The sequence below is a fragment of the Sus scrofa genome, chromosome X (assembly GCF_000003025.6).
Source record: "Sus scrofa isolate TJ Tabasco breed Duroc chromosome X, Sscrofa11.1, whole genome shotgun sequence".
In the NCBI taxonomy this organism is placed as follows: Eukaryota; Metazoa; Chordata; class Mammalia; order Artiodactyla; family Suidae; genus Sus; species Sus scrofa.
In genome coordinates, this window is record NC_010461.5 from 108,778,946 (window position 1) to 108,798,087 (window position 19,142).

A 19,142-nucleotide genomic window follows, 5' to 3' on the forward strand; every position below is an offset into this window, starting at 1 on the left:
AGTGAGTCAGTTCATGAAGGTAAGGGCTACTGTGGGGACAGAGAGGAGGAAGAGGAACAAGAGGAGGGGAACTGTGCGCTGAGATGGGACATGTGACTTCCAACAGGCCTGACAACAGCCTGCCACCGTGCGGTGGCTAGAGCGGACATCCTCCCAAAGCACCATCCGGCACCACTTCCCAGACACTGGTCTGGAAAGCAGGGGTGAGCAGTGGATTTAAAAAAGAGGTCTGTGTGGGAAAAGCATCCCAGAAGCGCTCCTTGCACCTGTCTGGAATATCATGGACTCAGGGGAGAGCCACCAGTGCTACACGTGGTTCAATATTCAAATCCCCAACACCATTCCCTTTGTTTAAAAAAATCTTGAGGAAATTGACAGAACGTCGTAAATCAATCATAATACAAAATTTAAAAAATAATAATAAAATAACCTCGAGGACTGTTAAGATTCAAGGAGAAGGATTCATTTATTCACCTATTCATTAAAAAAATAGGGCTATGTCATTTGCTTTTTTTTTTTTTTTTTTTTGGCCATGTGTAAGTTCCTAGACCAGGGATCTAACCCGAGCCACAGCAGTGACAACACCAGATCCTTAACTACAAAGCCATCAGGGAGCTCCAGGACTAAGTCACTGTAATGTTTTTAGAGCCGCACCTGTGGCATATGGAGGTTCCCAGGCTCGGGGTCGAATCGGAGCTGTAGCTGCCGGCCTACACCACAACCACAGCCACACCAGTGACCTACACTATAGCTCACGGCAACGCGGGATCCTTAACCCACTGAGCGAGGTCAGGGATCACCTGTGTCCTCCTGGATACTAGCTGGGTTCATTACCACTGAGCCACAGTGGGAACTCCTCATTCACTTTCTACCCTTGCAATAAGATGAAACAAGAGAACAGGTGAGCTCTCCCAGAGTGTGCTGAAGACAGAATAAATGTTCCCCTTGACCAATTTACAGAAGTGTCTCCTATCTACTAAGAGCCAGTGATGGACTCTGGTCCACTTGGCGGAAGAGAGAAGAGTTCCACCTACACCTCCTTAAGGAGCCACAACCCTAGTCAGCTGGAGAGATCAGCAAACAGGGGGAAAGCTAACAACAAGAATGAGAGCTGTTATTTCTAGAACTTTGCCTTTTATTACGCAGCATCCCTACTCCTCCAGCTGCGTCTCCAGTTGGGTTGCACCTTCTCTATAGAGCACGCCACTCTGTTACCTTGGATTCTAGTTATCTATGTGTGTGAGCTTCTTTCCTACTAAAAAATAAGAAGCTTAAGAGCAGTGGCCACAGTTGTTTGTTTCAGCCCTGCTTTCTCTACCTCCTCCCCTCCCGTTCCCACATCCACCTTTCCAGGCCCACCTACCCCAGCATCTGGTCCTGTGCCCATCACATACCACATGTGCAATACTTGCTGACTGATTTAAATGAACACATATTAAGGCCTGGCTAAATGCCAAATGGGTATTGTTCAAGGGGGGGGGGTGTTCTCAGGCTGCATCAGGAGAGACACGAAGGAGCAAGGGGCATATTAATTGTGTTTTGCTATACGAGTAGTACAATAATTCCATGTAATGAGCACCCATATGGGCCAGAATATTTGCATAAGTTATCTCACTGAACCCGCAAAGGATCTCTAGTAGAAACAGAAGTCCAATTATTACCCCCATTTCACAGATGAGGAAACTGAGACTCAAAGATATTCAGTAACTTGTCCAAGATACCAGAGTGGGGATACAAAAGTGTATTTACCTAATTTGAGAGAAGAGTGCTCTTTCCACCTGAATAGACATTTCTCCAAGGAAGATATACAGATGGCCAACAAGCACATGAAAAAGTGCTCAGCATCCCTGATTATTAGAGAAATGCAAATCAAAACTACCATGAAGTACCACCTTACACCAGTCAGAATGGCTATCATTAATACGTCCACAAATAGCAAATGCTGGAGAGGGTGTGGAGAAAAGGGAACCCTCCTGCACTGCTGGTGGGAATGTAAATTGGCACAACCACTATGGAAACAGTAAGGAGGGACCTCAGAAAACTAAATGTAGAACTACCATATGACCCAGCAATCCCACTCTCAGGCATATATCCAGACAAAATTCTCATTCAGATAGACACATGCACCCACATGTTCATGGCAGCACTATTCACAATAGCCAAGACATGGAAACAACCTAAATGTCCATAACAGATGATTGGACTAAGAAGATGTGGTACATATACACAATGGAATACTACTAGGTCATCAAAAAGAACAAAATAACGCCATTTGCAGCAACATGGATGGAACTAGAGACTCTCATACTAAGGGGTAAGTCAGAAAGAAAAAGACAAATACCTTATGATATCACTTATATCAGGTACCTAATATACAGCACAAGTGAACCTTTCCACAGAAAAGAAAAATCATGGACTTGGAGAATAGACTTGTGGTTGCCCGGGGGGAGGGGGAAGGAGTGGGGTGGATTGGGAGCTGGGGGTTAATAGATACAAACTATTGCTTTCGGAATGGATTAGCAATGAGATCCTGCTGGGTAGCACTGGGAACTATGTCTAGATACTTACAACGTAGCATGACAATGGGAGAAAAAATTATGAATACGTGTATGTGTAACTGGGTCCCCATGCTATACAGTGGGAAAAAAATTGTGTTGGGGAAATAACAATAAAAAATAAAAATAAAACAAAATAAAAATAAATAAATAAGTAAACCTAAAAAAAAAGAAAAGAAAAGTGCTCTTTCCAACAAACTAGGATTTTGGCGTAGATGAAGGTTGGAGGCCATTCAAGATGGCTGCACCGCTATGGGAAAAAGGGAATGTAGCAGATGAGACCAGTATGACCAAGCGGAGGGCTGGGCTGATCGTGACGCTTTATTGTTGACGATAAAAAGGTGAATCAGTCAGCAAACGTAAAATAAAACACTAGAGAGAGAGTTGAAAAATGATAACAACATTGTGCATAGGGTTATGTAGAATACCTACAATGCATAAATACTAGAAGCACCCCACCCCACCCCGGGGTGGGGGACAGCCTTCTAATGGCTTCAGAGTAACAAGTCAGACTTTGGCCTAAACACCCACTTGACTATTTTCCAGCAGAGGATGGCTTAAGCAACCAAAATAATCCTCTCCTCCAGCTAATGGTCTTTTTCTCCCTTCCAGGTTTCACTACAGCCAAGCACAGGGGCCAGTTTAAGGAAATGGAGTGGAAATAGTGTGTGTTCTATTCAGTCTTCAGAGCAGAAGTCAACTGGGGAGCATTACTGGAAATCGGTGGCATTTTTCTTCCCCTCCAAGTGAAATCCCAGGTTCAGCCTGGGTTTGGGGCCTTAATCTCAGGGAACAATTGCCTGTGGGTCGGGTTCCTTTCATCTGTTCAGAGCAATTTGGGCATAAGGGAAGTATCTGTTTTTTCCTTTACCTCTCCTATTGTTTTTTTTTGTTTGTTTGTTTTTAAGAGCGGGTAGAATTGAGAAAGGGGACTGCCAGACTCTGCCCAACACTCAGAGTTACCTTGTCTGTCACTGGGGAGCTGGGGCAGGGTGGAGAAAGCTGTTATCTGACACTCTGCTCCGCAAATATCCTCAGGCTGGCTGCGCATCGGTGGTTACCAAACCCATTCTAAGCAGCAGGGCTTTAACAAATGAAATCAAGGCATTCCCTGGTGGCTCAGTGGGTTAAGGATCCAGCACTGTCATTTCTGTGGCACGGGTTCGATGCCTGGCCGGGGAACTTCCGCAGGTGTGTCCAAAAAAAAAAAAAAAAAACTTAAAAAAATAAAAATGGAATCAGACCTCAATATATGTAACAGATTAAAACAGCCACTCAGGAAGAGCTGGCGTAGCATCCTGGAATCCCATCTATTTACTTGAGATTCCTCATTAGCCCACTGAGGAGCTAATGTTCAGACCAAATTGTCTGAACAATTAGCCACTTTCAGCAGGCTCCGAGGTCCGGCTTCAAAACCCAAGAGTGGGAGTTCCCGTCGTGGCTCAGTGGTTAATGAATTCGACTAGGAACCATGAGGTTGCGGGTTCGATCCCTGGCCTCACTCACTGGGTTAAGGATCTGGCGTTGCCGTGACCTGTGGTGTAGGTCGCAGACGTGGCTTGGATCTGGCGTGGCTGTGGCTGTGGCGTAGGCCTGCGGCTATGTCTCCGATTTGCCCCCTAGCCTGGGACCCTCCATATGCCGAGGGAGCGGCCCTAGAAAGGGCAAAAAAAAAAAAAAAAAAAAAAAAACCAACAACAACAACAACAAAAAAAACAAGAGCTACACAGCACATATAAAAGCACTGGTCTACACAAAGGATGTGGTAAGTGCACCACAGTGGCTCTATGAGGCTAGGTCTCTTCTTTAGACTTCTTTCCAGCCTCCCCTGCCCCAGCCCTTTCAGTGCCAAACTCATGGCATATGGAAGCTTCCAGGCTAGGGGTCGAATCAGAGCTGCAGCTGTGGCCTACACCACAGCCACAGCATCTTGGGGTCTGAGCTACACCACAGCTCACAGCAACACCAGATCCTCAACCCACTGAGCGAGGCCAGGGATCCAACCCGAATCCTCATGGATACTAGTTGGGTTCTTAACCCGCTGAGCTACAATAGGAACTCCTTTCTAGGCTTTTTTTCATCTGTTAGACACGGAACTAGAAAGTGACAGAATGGACAGAGTCCCCACCAGAAGGCATGTGCAGAGCAGGGAGTGGGGGAGGGTACTCCTTAGCTCAGCACAAAGGGCCTTGTCAACTGCAGGCATTTGGTAATGAATGGTAACAAGGACAGCCATTTTATAAGAAAAAAGGAAAAAAAAACACTATAAACCCACAGTCATCCACTATAGCATGCATTTGTTTCTTCCTTGCCAACACGTGAATGACACGAATCCAGGCAAAGAAGCCCACAGAGTCCAAAAAATGTGTTTACAAGGATAAAGCTGCTTATGTCTAAGTGGTCCCTGAAATATCGAGACCAAAGAAGGATAGCAGAGAAATGAATGGAGTTCCCAATGTGGCACAGTGGGTTAAGAATCTGACTGCAGAGGCTCAGGTCTCTGTGAAGGCATGGGTTTGATCCGTGGCCCTGGCACAGTGGGTTAACAGATCTGGCATTGCTGCAGTTGTGGTGTAGGTCACAGCTGTGGCTCAGATTTAATCCCTCATTCCCCGGGAACTTTCATATGCCACGGGTGTGGCCACACAAAAATTTTTTTAAAAAAAGGACAGTAGAGAAATGACTATTTGGTGAGGCACCAACCGTGTGCCTGGGAAAAGGCGTGCCAGCTTGCAGGATAACAGGGGCAACCACTGCAGACCTGGCAGAAGGACAGTCAACACCCTCAGGAAAAGAGTCTGAACCTGTCACTTTTGCTTCCATGGAGATGCGCTTTTGTGGAAAGTTCCGGAAGACACTAGAAAGAGTGTATGTATGACTGACTATTTTTTGACAGGGCTTTAGAGACATGCTACTGCTTGTTTTCATACCCTCCTGGTGATGCCAGGAGGAGTGACAAGAAAGGTTATCTGCATTTCGCAGAAGAAGGAACAGTCCTGGGAAAGGGATGTGGGCTGGTAGTGGACGCGAACTCTTTTCTGCCAGAGTTCCCAGTGGAAGCAAGTGCCCTGTGCCTACTGTGAAGGCACAAAATAGCCTGGTCGCCCTGGAAGCTTCCATAGGCGTGAATGGGAGAAATGAAGCTAAGCAGGCAGAGGCTGCATGGAGAGCATCTCATCAAAGCCGCGGAGAACACACGTCCTCCCTAACAATGGGAGAGGAGGACACTGCTGAGGAGCCACTTGGAAGCAAGCCCAGCACTCCTACTTCTGTCAGTACACTCTTTGATGCCAAAAAAGCCAAACTCTTTAGATGCAAAGGCTTGGAGCATCACCGTCCTGGCACAGCTCCACGCGGCAGCCACGCTACAAGCTTGTCTCAGCCGATGCCCGCACAGCCACCCTGAAGGGAACCTTCGGGACTGGGTATGATCCATGCAGTCGGAGCAAGTGATGCGCTCTTCTTGAACCAATGTCAGGGGGCAGTTGTCAGATTAAATGAGCAAATGCATGCATTCAAGCACTTAGAATAGGGCCTGGTGCATAGGAAGCGCTCAATCAGTGTTATCCCTGGTCCTTGTTATATATAGTTGGCCATCTTGACTGCTTTTGTTGGGAATGAATTCTCTAAGTTCTCTATCTACATGTATTCTATGTTTTGCTTTTATTAGTGGTATTATTATTTGACTTTAATTGAAGAGTCGCCTGCTCTGGGGCTCTACGGAGTAGGGAAAAGAATTTAGGATTTAGAGAGAAATGAACCCTGCTTTCATTCATGGCTCTGCCACTTACTATCTGTGTGGCTTGGGGTAAAATATGTCTTCTCCCAGCCTGAGTTTTCTTTTGTTTTTTCTTTTTCTTTTCTTTTCTCTGTTTTAGCCTTAGTTGTAGTTTCCTTGTCTAAGGTAGTTTCCCTCGTCTAAGCTGTAGATACAATCCGTGGGTTGTTGGTAAAATTAAATGAAATAATGGGTAAGAATTGGGGTTAACAGATGCGGACTGTTGCCTTCGGGATGAATTGGCAATGGGATGTGCTGTGTAGCCCTGGGAACTCCGTCTAGTCACTTAGGATGGAACACGTAATGTGAGAAAAAAGAATGCATACATGTATGTGTACCTGGGTCACCATGCTGTACCATAGAAAAAAATAATAATAAAAGGTAAAAAATAAATTAAAAAGAATGCTCTTTGCAAAGTAAAAAATACTATACAAGGGAAGCATTCTTTTTATTATGAGGCGTTTGAGGCGTAACTAGACTCGATTCCCTCCCCCCGCACATGTATCTCCTGATGCACTCTAAGCTTTGCAGGCAGCGATGGCCAAACATATAGCAGGTCTGCACAGGACTAGTCAACTGACCATTTTGATGAAATTATCCAGTCAATTCAAGCAGTCGGGTTTTGCAGTTGTCCCCATCTCCAGCCATACTCAACCCTACTGTGGCTTGTGATATTGTATAAATATATCCTTCAAGCAGCATGATGTTCTCCTTGGACCATCTTCACCATCCAGGGATGCTAGATATCCAGGGACTGATGGTTTGTGCTTCAAATGTATGTGACATCTTAATCATCCAGTACCAATGCTACTTCAAGCAAACACAAACAGCTGGTGTCCTGAATTTTATAGCATCACCAGCACTTTCCAGGCAAAATTTATAGTGCAACCCATCCGTGAGCTGAGTCCTGCCTCATTTTTCTTTTCCATTTTACTCTTTGCAAGCAACCATCCTGAAAACCCAAAGCATGTTTTATAATGGAAGCAACAGCCACTGGCCCGTAATGTAGTTTTACCTCTTTCCTCCATTCTCGGATTGTGTGCACCCAACACATGTAGTAACAAAAGTGTCCGGGCCGGGTGTTGGTGGTGGACTCCCAGGGACAATCATTCTTATCTTCAAGTTGAAATACTAAGATGATATGTCACTACATTCCATGACCCCTGAAGAATCTTCTTCCTACTCAATACTATTCCCTCCAACTAAGGCTCCAGCAGCAGGACCAGTCTCCTAGTCCTTGTGAATCAAGGTCTGGTACAGTTCCCCATGCACAAAGGGCATCTTCAGAAAGGATGGATGACCTTAGCCTCATGGGACAAGCCCAGACATGGTTGGAATCCTGGCCCCATCATCTATCACCTATGTGACCTGAAACAAGTCGATGTCACCTCGGATTCCTTGTCAGTTAAAAGAGCTAATAATAACCTTTGCTTTATAGGCTTATATAACAATTAAACAAGATAATATTACGTAAAGCACTTTGCGCAGTGCCTGACACATAGAAAGTACTCAATAAATTGTAGTTTAAAAAGCATTATTGTATATTTGCTATATGTGAGGAATGGCTCTCATTTTTCAAGATGTATTACCTTATTTAAATTAAATCTTTCTGCAAATGTCATTTTTCAGTGAGGTCTTCCCCAAGCACTTTATTTAAATTTACAGACTTCCTGTCTGCATCACTTCTTATCCCCCTGCCTTGCCCTTTGGTCCCCTTACAACTTGTTCCCTTTTGCAATACTGTATAGTTCAGTTGTTTGTTTAATGACAGTATCCCTCTACCAGAATGGGCATGAGGGGAGGGAGTTTTGACTGTTTTGTTCATTGCTGTGTCCCAAGAGCTTATAATAGTAGCTGGTATCTCATAGGCATGCAATAAAATATTTGACTGAATGAAGAATTTAATCCTTAAGAAAATCCTACGAAGCAGACACTATTAGTATCCCCTTTTTACAAGTGAAGAAACTGATGCAGAGAGAGAGAGAGTCAGAAATTTGCCCAGGGAAGTGTTGGGATTTTAAAGCAGCAACTGGGGAGTTCTCGTTGTGGCTCAGCAGGTTATGAACCCGACTAGTATCCATGAGGATGAAGGTTCGATCCCTGGCCTCACTCAGTGGTTTAGGGATCCAGCGTCGTGGTGAGCTTGGATCCTGCGGTGCTGTGGCTGTGGCGTAGGCCGGCAGCTGTAGCTCCGATTGGACCGCTAGCCCATTAACTTCCATATGCCGCAGGTGCAACCCTAAAAAAGACAAAAATAAAAATAAAAATGAAAAGCAGCAACTGGGCTCTTAATCATTAAACTATACTGTTTCTTTTAAAGAACTCAAGGAGGGAGAGAGGAGGGAGTGGGGAGAGGGAGGCAGGGAGAGAAAAGAGAGAGGGAGAAAATATGAATGGGAGAATGAGAACAATGGGAAGAGTGTATGTGATTCCACGAAAGTTAGAGTTTATTTTTCATTTTGTGTTATGCTTTTAATTATCCTCCCCCTGTCCATGAATTGTACCTACTTTTTCCAGATACAATTTCTGTGCAGTCCCTTGGGAATCTAGCTTTGGCCTTTTGATAAAGGCAGTGATGATTTATATGCCCCCAAAATAGTATCTTTAGAGGACACTTCTGTTGTTCGACTATGTCTCCATCGTTTTTATGCATCTTTTTGCAAAACTTAATGGGTGGGAACTATTTGCACACCAAATAACTCATAGCTATTCAACACCATACTAGAGGTTCTAGCCAGTGCAGTAAGGCAAAGGAAAAAAGTCATCCATACTGGAAAAGAAGACTAAAACTGCCTTTATTCACAAACGACATAATCTTCTATGGAGAAAAATCAATGGAATCTTCAAAAAAGGTCCTGGAACTAATATGTGAGCTTAGAAAGTTCACAGAATATGAGTGGTATACAAATATCAATTGTCCTCCTATATCCTAGACATGAACAACTAGAAGTTAAAATGAAAGGATGCTATTTACCATAGCATCCAAAGTATGAAATCTGACAAAAGATGGGAAAAACATGTACTCTGAAAACTACAAATCATTGCTGAGTGAAATTAAAGGAGATCCAAATAAATGGAGAGATACACTGCATTCATGGCTTGTAAGACTCAGTATTGTTACGTTGTCAGCTCTCCCCAGTTCACCATAATCCCTGCCCAAAGCCCAGCAGGTTTTTTTCTTTTTCTGGAAATGTGCAGGCTGATTCTAAAATGCATATGGAAATGCAAAGGACCTAGGATATCCAAAATAACTCTGAAAAGGAAGAATGAAGTTGGAAGAATCACAGCATCTAATTTCAAAACTTATCATAAAGCTAGAGTCATCAAGACCATGTCAAAGTGGCATAAGGGTAAGATATTAATCAATTAAGAATGTAGAAAAGATTAAAAATATATATATATATGTAAATTGTTTTTTGACTTTCAACAAAAGTGCCAAGGTAGTTCAATGGAGAAAGAATTTTCTTAAGAAGTGGTACTGGATGCTATAAAATTGGGTTGTGATGATTGTCGTACAACTATAAATGTAATAAAATTCATTGAGTAATTAAAAAAAGAGAAATGGTAGTGGAACAACTAGATATACATATGTAAAACAACACAAAACTTTGATCTCTACCTTGCACCATATGCAAAAATTAACTCAAATCGGTTAATGGCCTTAAATTTAAAACCTAAACTATAAAACATCTAGAAGAAAACATAGGCAAAAACCTTTGCAACTTTGGGTTAGGCAAAGATTTCTCAGATGTGCCACCAAAGGCGTAATCCAGAAAAGCAAATAATGATAAGTTGAATTTCCACAAATTAAAATTTTCGACACTACATTTAAATGCTTCTACACTCCAGACTTTTAATCAGTGTTGGCTTCATAGTCATTTTTTGAATAGCATGACAGTTTTGCCCTGTGGTTCCCATACTCGCTTAGTACTGCAAACCCTAGTGGGCCACGGCGAATTGGTTATTTGTCTGGAAAACAATGGATGTGGCTCAGAGGCATCAGAAGATGCCACTGATTGAGCCTCTATAATTCCTTCACCTCAGGAAGAGCTGGGCCAGGAGCTGAAAATATGGGGGTATAAGGGCAAGTTGGAGCCTTGGTAGTTAGATGGATGGTGGCGGGGGAGGGGGGAGAAGGAGGAAGGGAAAGAGGGTGGGAGAAAGAGAGGAGTTGAAGAGGGGCTGCAATAGAGAGGCAGACACAGAGATCTGTTATTTGGAGAAAAACGGAGGAGTCCTGCTTGACATGGTTCTTCCCTGCATTCCCAGGCCTGCTCCAATGAGAGCGAGGAGTGGGATTCCAGCCAGCCCCTGGGATGTGAATGCAACCCCGAGCTCGGCCAGAGGCGTGCCAATGAGAGTTCCCAACCCCGTAGGCCACGGAGGGAGACATCGAGCTATTGAGGACCCTGGTTCTGGAGAGCAGTGTGTTGAGTCCATGATTCTGTGCGGCAGGTGAGAAGGAAGAAAAATAGCTCTTGCCTTCTAAGGCTCCGTTAACAGAACACTCGTCTTGACTACGCTGTAGAACCATCATTAGCACCGACGGTCCGACATTTAGGGGGAGTTTATTATGTTAATTAGTACCCTCTGCATCCTAACCAGCACAGACATGCACGTGGACCCACGAGGAAATATTTCCAAGACAGGATTGTTTCTTCTTGGATCCTTCAGTAATTTCTTTTTTTTAAAAGTTAATTATTTTTTTTTTTCTTTTTAGGGCCGCACCTGCGGCATATGAAGGTTCCCAGGCTAGGGGTCGAAAGAGAGCTATAGCTGCCGGCCCACACTACAGCCACAACCACGCCAGATCCAAGCTGCATGTGCGACCGACACCACCGCTCACGGCAACGCCGGATCCTTAAGCCACGGAGTGAGGCCAGGGATAGAACCTGCGTCCTCATGGATCCTAGTCAGATTCGTTTTGGCTAAGCCGCAATGGGAACTCCTCCAGTAATTTCTTCCCTCACTCAATCTGGGGGCATTATTTAAGTATTGCCAGAGGTTCTGAGGCTTCTGCTTCCCCATTTCTGGTGCTGGCAAAGCAGATAACCAGACCTCTTATTTGGTCACAATCATACAGGCCAGGTCACATTGTCCCCAGCTGCAGTATGTTGGCAGCTGAAGCAGGCATAATCACTAGTTGACATTTATTGAGCACTTGCTATGTGCCAGGCACTAGAAGAGCCTTTCTTGGATCAGGGTATTTTATCCTCACAATAGCCCATTGAGGTAGGCACAAAGTTAATCAGTGATAGAGCCAGGATTCAAATCCAGGTCTATCTGATAACTCCAAAGCTGATGTGCTTTCAAATACACACAAGATGGCATGATTAATTTATATAAAGAGATCTTTGAATAGCCCCCTACTACAGCTAGTTAGCACTAGGTGAATCTTCAAAATGTGGCAAACTTATGTGTTCTTTACCCCCCCACTTTCTTTGGTCTTTTTTTTTTTTTTTTTTTTTTTTTTTGGCTTTTTGCTATTTCTTTGGGCCGCTCCCACGGCATATGGAGGTTCCCAGGCTAGGAGTCGAATCGGAGCTGTAGCCGCCAGCCTACGCCAGAGCCACAGCAACGCGGGATCCGAGCCGCGTCTGCAAGCTACACCACAGCTCACGACAACGCCGGATCCTTAACCCACTGAGCAAGGGCAGGGATTGAACCCGCAACCTCATGGTTCCTAGTCAGATTCGTTAACCACTGCGCCACGACGGGAACTCCTCTTTGGTCTTTTTAGGGCCACACCTGCTGCATATGGAGGTTCCCAGGCTAGGGGTTGAATCAGAGCTACAGTTACCAGCCCACACCACCGCCACAGTGATGTCAGACCCGAGCAGCATCTGCGACCTAGGTCACAGTTCACGGCAATGCCAGATGCCTAACCCACTGAGTGAGACCAGGGATCGAACCTGTGTCTTCATGGATGCTAGTCAGATGCGTTTCCGCTGAGCCACAACGGGAACTCCTAGCCCTTGCTATTAAAAGTCCTTTGCAAATGTCTCATGTTACTTTCCTGCCTTATTCATGCGTGTGCTTTCTGGGCTAGATGTGACTTGTTTTGGTTGTGATCAAAGGACTCACACTCTCCTGGGTGGGGCATATTGTAGGGGAAAAGGCAGTTAGGCTACAAAGGTAGAGATTCTTGGGCACACTCTGCTAAAAGTTGTTCCTAGAAATACATTCTGACACGGGCCTATGTTTTGGTCATTTGTCTTTGGCTGCCAAGGAGCAACCGCAGAGAGAGAGGGGAAGGAGAAGGAGGGAGGGGTGGAGAGGGAGGGTGAGGGAGAGGTGGGTTGGCTTGGGACTTTGGTTTTTCACAAGCCTTCGCGATGATAGACTTGGTCTAATAGCTAAACTGAGGCACTACTGACATCATCATCACATAAGACGACAGAGATTATTTGAAAAGTTGAATATTTGGCCATTTGATCACTATGCTCGTACAGCACACCAGCATTCTGAAGTGGAAGTACACACACACACACACACACACACACACACACACGCACACAACACACACACACACACACACACGAACTTCCACACACTGAGGCAAAACTAGGAATTTTATCAGCAGTCACAGCCTATTTTGTCTTAGAGGAAATACATGGCTTTCCATGAGAGGAAATGACGCAGTCGTAAGAGCACAGGAGGCAGGACTCGAAGCCCAGCAATGCATGTGTAAACCACTTACCCTGAACTTAAAACTAAACCCACTGAATCCACACTCAACAAGCAGGATTTTGCCTCTTCTTTCTATTTTTTTTTTTTTTTTTTGTCTTTTTGCTTTTTCTAGGGCCGCACCTGTGGCATACGGAGGTTCCCAGGCTAGGGGTCGAATCGGAGCTGTAGCCACCGGCCTATGCCAGAGCCACAGCAACGCGGGATTCGAGCCGAGTCTGCGACCTACACCACAGCTCACGGCAACGCCGGATCCTTAACCTGCTGAGTGAGGCCAGGGACCGAACCCGCAACCTCATGGTTCCTAGTCGGATTCATTAACCACTGCGCCACGACGGGAACTCCTTGCCTCTTCTTTCTAAAGCAGGCAAAACTAAAGGATCATGGGTGTGTTTAGTATATTTATGAAGCTATGGGCTCTAAAGACTGTTGAAGAAATGGATCTGTTCATTATGAGACAATTTTGGCAAAAACAGGTTGGAGTCAGTTTTCCCTGTGGCATCTGCTATCAGGGTTGGCTCTGGGTAGATTTGTAAAGTGAGTGAGGTTTGACTTAACGGTCTCACATTCCCTTTCTGTCCTCCTTTTTCCTCTATTTTAGCATCCCGCCCCCTCAGGCTTCATTCATTTAAGCCAACATTTATGGAACTTAATTCAACATTTACGGTATCATTTACCAGGCAGTGTGCTTGGGCACTCTGCCCCGATCCTGTAATAGTCATGGCCTTCGCTAGTATTTGAACATTGAACGTGGTCCTTGTCCTTCCATACCCCGAGCCTATGTGACAAACATTTCGGACTGGGAGGACTGATTGATTTGCTTCATCATCTGCAACTGCCTGCAATCTAATTTTTAAATGGATACCTCTGAATATTCCACGCACACACACACACATATACACACACCCTCAGCCTTGGTTGGCTAACTTGAGGGAGAAGAGCTGTAGTGACCTATGAGTTCTCTTTATTGCTTTCTTGATGAAGGGGTGTGTTAAAGGCTCAAGAGAGCTCAACAATAATATTGAGAAAGCTCAACAATAATATTGACTGTCTAAAAACAACCAGAATGATATTATTTTGGAGAAAAAGTGAAGTGTTGGAAAAGTCCACAGAATTTCCTTTCATCATCAGCGCTGCTACATTTTTTTAAAGTGGCATGGTTCCAACTTCTCCCCAAAGTCGCCATTTTCATCCCCTACAGGAATCGTGGTGTAGGACAGGCACAGCACTCAACTGGCCATCCTGAGACCAGGCTCCAAGCCTTGTTCAGTGTGATCCGCTGAAGTGTCTTGCTCTCTGGGAGCAGAACTGCAGCATACATTGCAGTAGAAAGAGCACGGGTCAGGTATTACAACACCAGGATTCTAGGTTGATCCCTGCTACTAACTAATGCGTGACTCTGGGAAAGCGATTGACAACTTCTTGAGTCCTTATCTGTTCAGCAACAGAGTTGGTCTCATCTGACATGTGAGTATGTTCTGATACAGAATGAAAATTTGTAATGGCTCCTTGTGGCTACCATGACTTATGCTCAGCCTTGACAGGTTAAGGGCTTGCTGGGAAGAACCCAATGGATCAACAAAAGGATTGATCGTGGCCTGATGTGTTGGAAAAATTAACAGATTACACTACCAAAGGAAACCAAATGTGATATTAAATATGGCAGCCTCGTCTGGTTGGTCTCCGATCAACCTCTGCAAAACCTATACTTTCTGATCTCAGTGGCATGGCTCTACACTGATTTTCTCTTCTGTCCTATCGATTTGACTCACTGTTGGCATAGAATATACTGCATGTACCTCCCTGAAAGCCAGTGCCAGGGTAGTCTGGCTCTGCTGCTCAGACATATCCCATTCCATCTGTTCCTCCCCGAAACAGAGGGCTCGCTACTCAGCTTCCAATACAGGCAATGAAACAGAGCAAGCAGAACTGACTCAACTTTCAAGCTGTAGGTTTCCTTCAGCTCCTCGCCATGCTACAGCCTGTCAGTTGGCCCCAAATGGGTTGAAGTCGGAAAAAAAAAAAAAGGCAAGAATCGGCCATTCAGTTTTAGCTTTGACCTAATCCACAACTCCAGCTTGTTTTCATCAATATTAGAGGATTCTGCTCATCTAAATGACTAATTTGCATTTCCCTCTTCTGACCTAGTCTTGCCCGCTGAGGGGTAAGCGGAGAAAAGGAAAGGGTTCAAGGGTCACTTCTCAGAAGCCTTCATTGATATTGCCACATGAAGTCTTCTCCACCCGAACCCTGGCATTGGTTAGGGGGTGACTGTGCTGGCCCCAATAGCACCCCATGACTACATGTAAACACCACATTATCATCCTCTCTCTTCTACTAAGACTGTGAGTTCCTTGAGGGCACTACTGTATCTTGCATTTGCGTGGCCCATAGTCTAGCACAGTGGCACAAAGTCAAAGCTTGACATATTTTAGTATCATCATTACAATGATGGGTGCTAAAGAAGGGTTTTACCAAAACTATTGGCTGGGAAACCGCACATAGACACACGATGTCTTCTCTAAGCCTCAATTTCTTCATGTACAAAATGGAAATAATAATAGTGCCCACTTCATGAACCTTTGGTGGGTGAGAATTCCTGAGACAAAATACATCAAGTGGTCTGGGACACAGGTTGATCCACAGCACCCACTCAACACTCAGGAGTTACTATTTGGGGCCATGATGTATATCTGAGGCAGCTTGACTCGTCTTCAAAAGAAGGGAGGCCAATTTCTTTGCAGAGAAGAAAAGAACACACCTCTGTCTTCCAGCCTCTATCCGGCCTCAAAATAATATAGAGGAACTCTTAGATCTGCTCCACATCCCTGTCGCTAACTCAAATGGCATGAGAAAATCCAGCAGCACAACACCCACCCAGGACGCTGACTGTTGTGAAAAAGCACCAAGGGGGAAAAGCCCCCCTGGGGTGGGGGTGGGGGGCAGAAATCCACCTTGGACCCCTCCCCCCCAGCACATACTCCCTAACCCAGGATGGAACTACTCTCTCTGAACTGTAATAACACACGTGCCTAAACACTGCTAGACTCTGTTCTAGAAAGGGTGGGGAAAATGCCCCTGAATAGTCTCACCAGATTCATGGAACATCAGTACCTCTCCAGTTGACAAAAACGTCCTGAGAAGGAGAAAATGTACAGAGACAGAATGAAAACAAACAAACAACAACCTCCTGCAAACTGATGGAAGGTAAGAGAAAGGGTCCCTGAAACATATTGCGGAAGACAACCCTAGAAATGGGAGAACTTTTTACTCTTTATTAGCAATCACCAAAAGGAATGAAGAATTGAAAAGAGAAGGCTCAATCTGGGAGTCACATACATGGCAGATAAATAACCTTTAGCTCCGAATGTGTGGAGGGAGGCCGTCCCTGTGGCAGAAGCTTGGGACGTATCCAAAATCCAGCAAGTGGGATCTAAGATCAGGTTTATCTACTTAAGAATGTATTTATGCAGGCCTCCTACTGCATTCTCTATGGCATTTTTTTTTAGCCACACCCATGGCATGTGGAAGTTCCTGGGTTAGGGATCATACCCACTCCCAAGTTGCGACCTGCATCACAGCTGTGGCAATGCCGAATCCTTAACCCGCTGTGCCATGAGGGAACTCCCTCTCTATGGCATTTTTTTAGGGCCACACCCTCAGCATATGGAAGTTCCCAGGTCGAGGGTCAAATTGGAGCTGTAGCTGCCAGCCTATGCCACAGCAACAGCCACAGCAACTTGGGATCCAAGCTGCATCTTTGATCCACACCACAGCGCAGAGCAACGCTGGATCCTTAACCCACTGAGCGAGGTCAGGGATCAAACCCACGTCCTGATGGATACTAGTCAGGTTTGTTACTGCTGAGCCATGACAGAATTCCTCTATGGCATCTTAACTCCAGGTCTACCAACTGCTGCTTTCGGGGCTCACACTGAGAGTCTCTCAGTCAAAAGGTTAGAGACCTTGGGTTCCTGCAAAGCCAAAAAGATATAGAACACTGGGCCCGTCAAAGTGTAACAGCAACCACAAACATTCTTAATTATACATCAGGGTCTAATAAACGAAGACTGTGCAGATGTCAGCAGGACAGGCATGTACAAGGTGCCAGACAGGGCCTGCCATTTCTGCAAGCATGGAGTTCAAAGTAATTCTCCAGCGCCACCTCTGTTAACCGAGGGCGCATGCTGCCTGTGGATTGGGACTAATTTGGAAACATTTGGCTGCCTGGGAACGTGTGCATCAATTCCCTTTCTTCATAATTCATACAGCATTTTGACTGTGGTGCTCAGTGATAAATAACAGAAACGAGTTCTAACTGCTCTGAGATTTAGTCTTATGTCTTCACCACTGCTTTTTATATTCTCCAAGCTAGCCCACATCCAACTTGATATGCAAACTTGAAATGGTATTCAGGAGGAGGAAAAAGGCAGCCAATAGATCTTTCACTTGGGAAATTGAAAATAAGATCATATTCAAAGAGCAGCATTTATGGTCATATGCTGAATACATAAAATATATGACCATCACAGATTCACCTTTCATGGCAAAGCCATGCTCTTGTAGTGACATAGCTTATTGCCAGATTAGAGCTTTTAGCGTGATGAAGGCATCTTTCAACTTCTCCTAGATGCAGGCTGGATGCTCCTTTGGGGCTGTATTTCTGCCTGTCATGATGCCCCCACATTCCTGAGACACAGAGCTTGCAAAAAGACTCGAGCCATTCACCGAAGGGTGGCAGCCACTTCGAAGGAGAAGTATGTCATTTGCCTGGGGTCACACTCTTTCAGACTGCCGTGCTCTGCTGACTCCAAAGGGAGCAGTCAGCTAAGGTTGTTTTCTGGAATCAGCCCAAGGAGCTAAACTAACATCATAACTGTTCAGCCAAAACAAGTTTGGGCAATACCAAAAAGACACTTTCAGGTAGGACATGGTACAGGTTTGTCAGTAGGAAAAGAATACATATCATGTAAATCGGTGACATGGTGACAATGTAAATGTACTCAAGCCAGGACCCTTATGGAACAGCTTTCCAGATTCTTCTAAATCCACCCCAAATCACAGTGGATGTAGAAGACAAATGCTCATGGATTTCATGGATTTTGCAATTCATAAAATGAGTTTGCCATCATAAGATGGTTGATCAGTGCCTCTGATTCTTCTTTCTTCAATTTTGGAGACTCATAGTCCAAACCTTGTCTTGCTGCAAGTCCTTGCCCTTCGAAATCAGCCCTGGTAGCTATCTTCCCAAAGGCATCTCCTGACCTCCCCCTCTTTCTTGTCTCCCTTCATGCACCCAATATTCCCAACACAGGCCTTACTCAAACCCCCCAGGGACGAGCCCAAGGTGAAGCACACACAACACATTCTGGAAATCTTTGAATGAATATGAATGAATCACAAAAGAAGACAGCACATGGCTTTGTGACAGCGATGTTGGACGCACGGGGGCACTTTTCACTTACTTCCCATTCTTAGATGTGTTCCGGGCCTTTGTGGATGATGGTGAGTTGGCTCCTGGATTAGTGTTTGGAGAACCCCGTTTATCCTTACTATACCCACAGAAAGAATAGAAAAATACAACAGTGACCACAGAGACAAAAAGAGATCAGTCATTTCATTTAAAGACTTTCAAGGTGCCTCTCAATCTCTCAACCTCTCTCTCCTTCTCTCTCTCTCTCCTTCTCTCTCTCTCTCTCTCTCTCTCTCTCTCTCTCTCTCTGTGTGTGTGTGTGTGTGTGTGTGTGTGTGTGTGTGTGTGTTACCTGTCAAAATAAAGCATGATCTTATCCAAGGCTGCCCTTCCAAGGTACAGAGAGTGGGAGCCATTGGTCAAATTCAAAGAAAGCTATTCTTCCGGCATTCAAAGCTTGAGCAGGTAGCTGCCATTAATGATAGCACCACAGCTCAGGCCCCAGGAGAGAAGCTCTGGCCGCAAAAATGTATAAGGATAACTAATCTTTAATGTAAAAGCCTTTATTTCCAGTCTCTAGATTCTCTATATTACAAGTTCAGTTCTGAAGCTGCTGACTTTTAGTGAAGTATGTGGATGCCGAATGACTTCTAAAAGTCTTTGGGAGATACTATCAGATGAATTAATAATTTTCATTCATAATGTTAAC

At 44.8% G+C, this 19,142-nt stretch overlaps 1 protein-coding gene across 1 annotated transcript in view; it reads right to left on the reverse strand.

Annotated features, from left to right (window-relative positions):
- HS6ST2 (heparan sulfate 6-O-sulfotransferase 2) overlaps positions 1–19,142 on the reverse strand; it is a 288,400-nt gene that overhangs the window by 23,369 nt on the left and 245,889 nt on the right. The window contains 1 exon segment of the mRNA XM_021079794.1: positions 18,486–18,572. Within this exon segment, the coding sequence (XP_020935453.1) occupies positions 18,486–18,572 (87 nt within the window).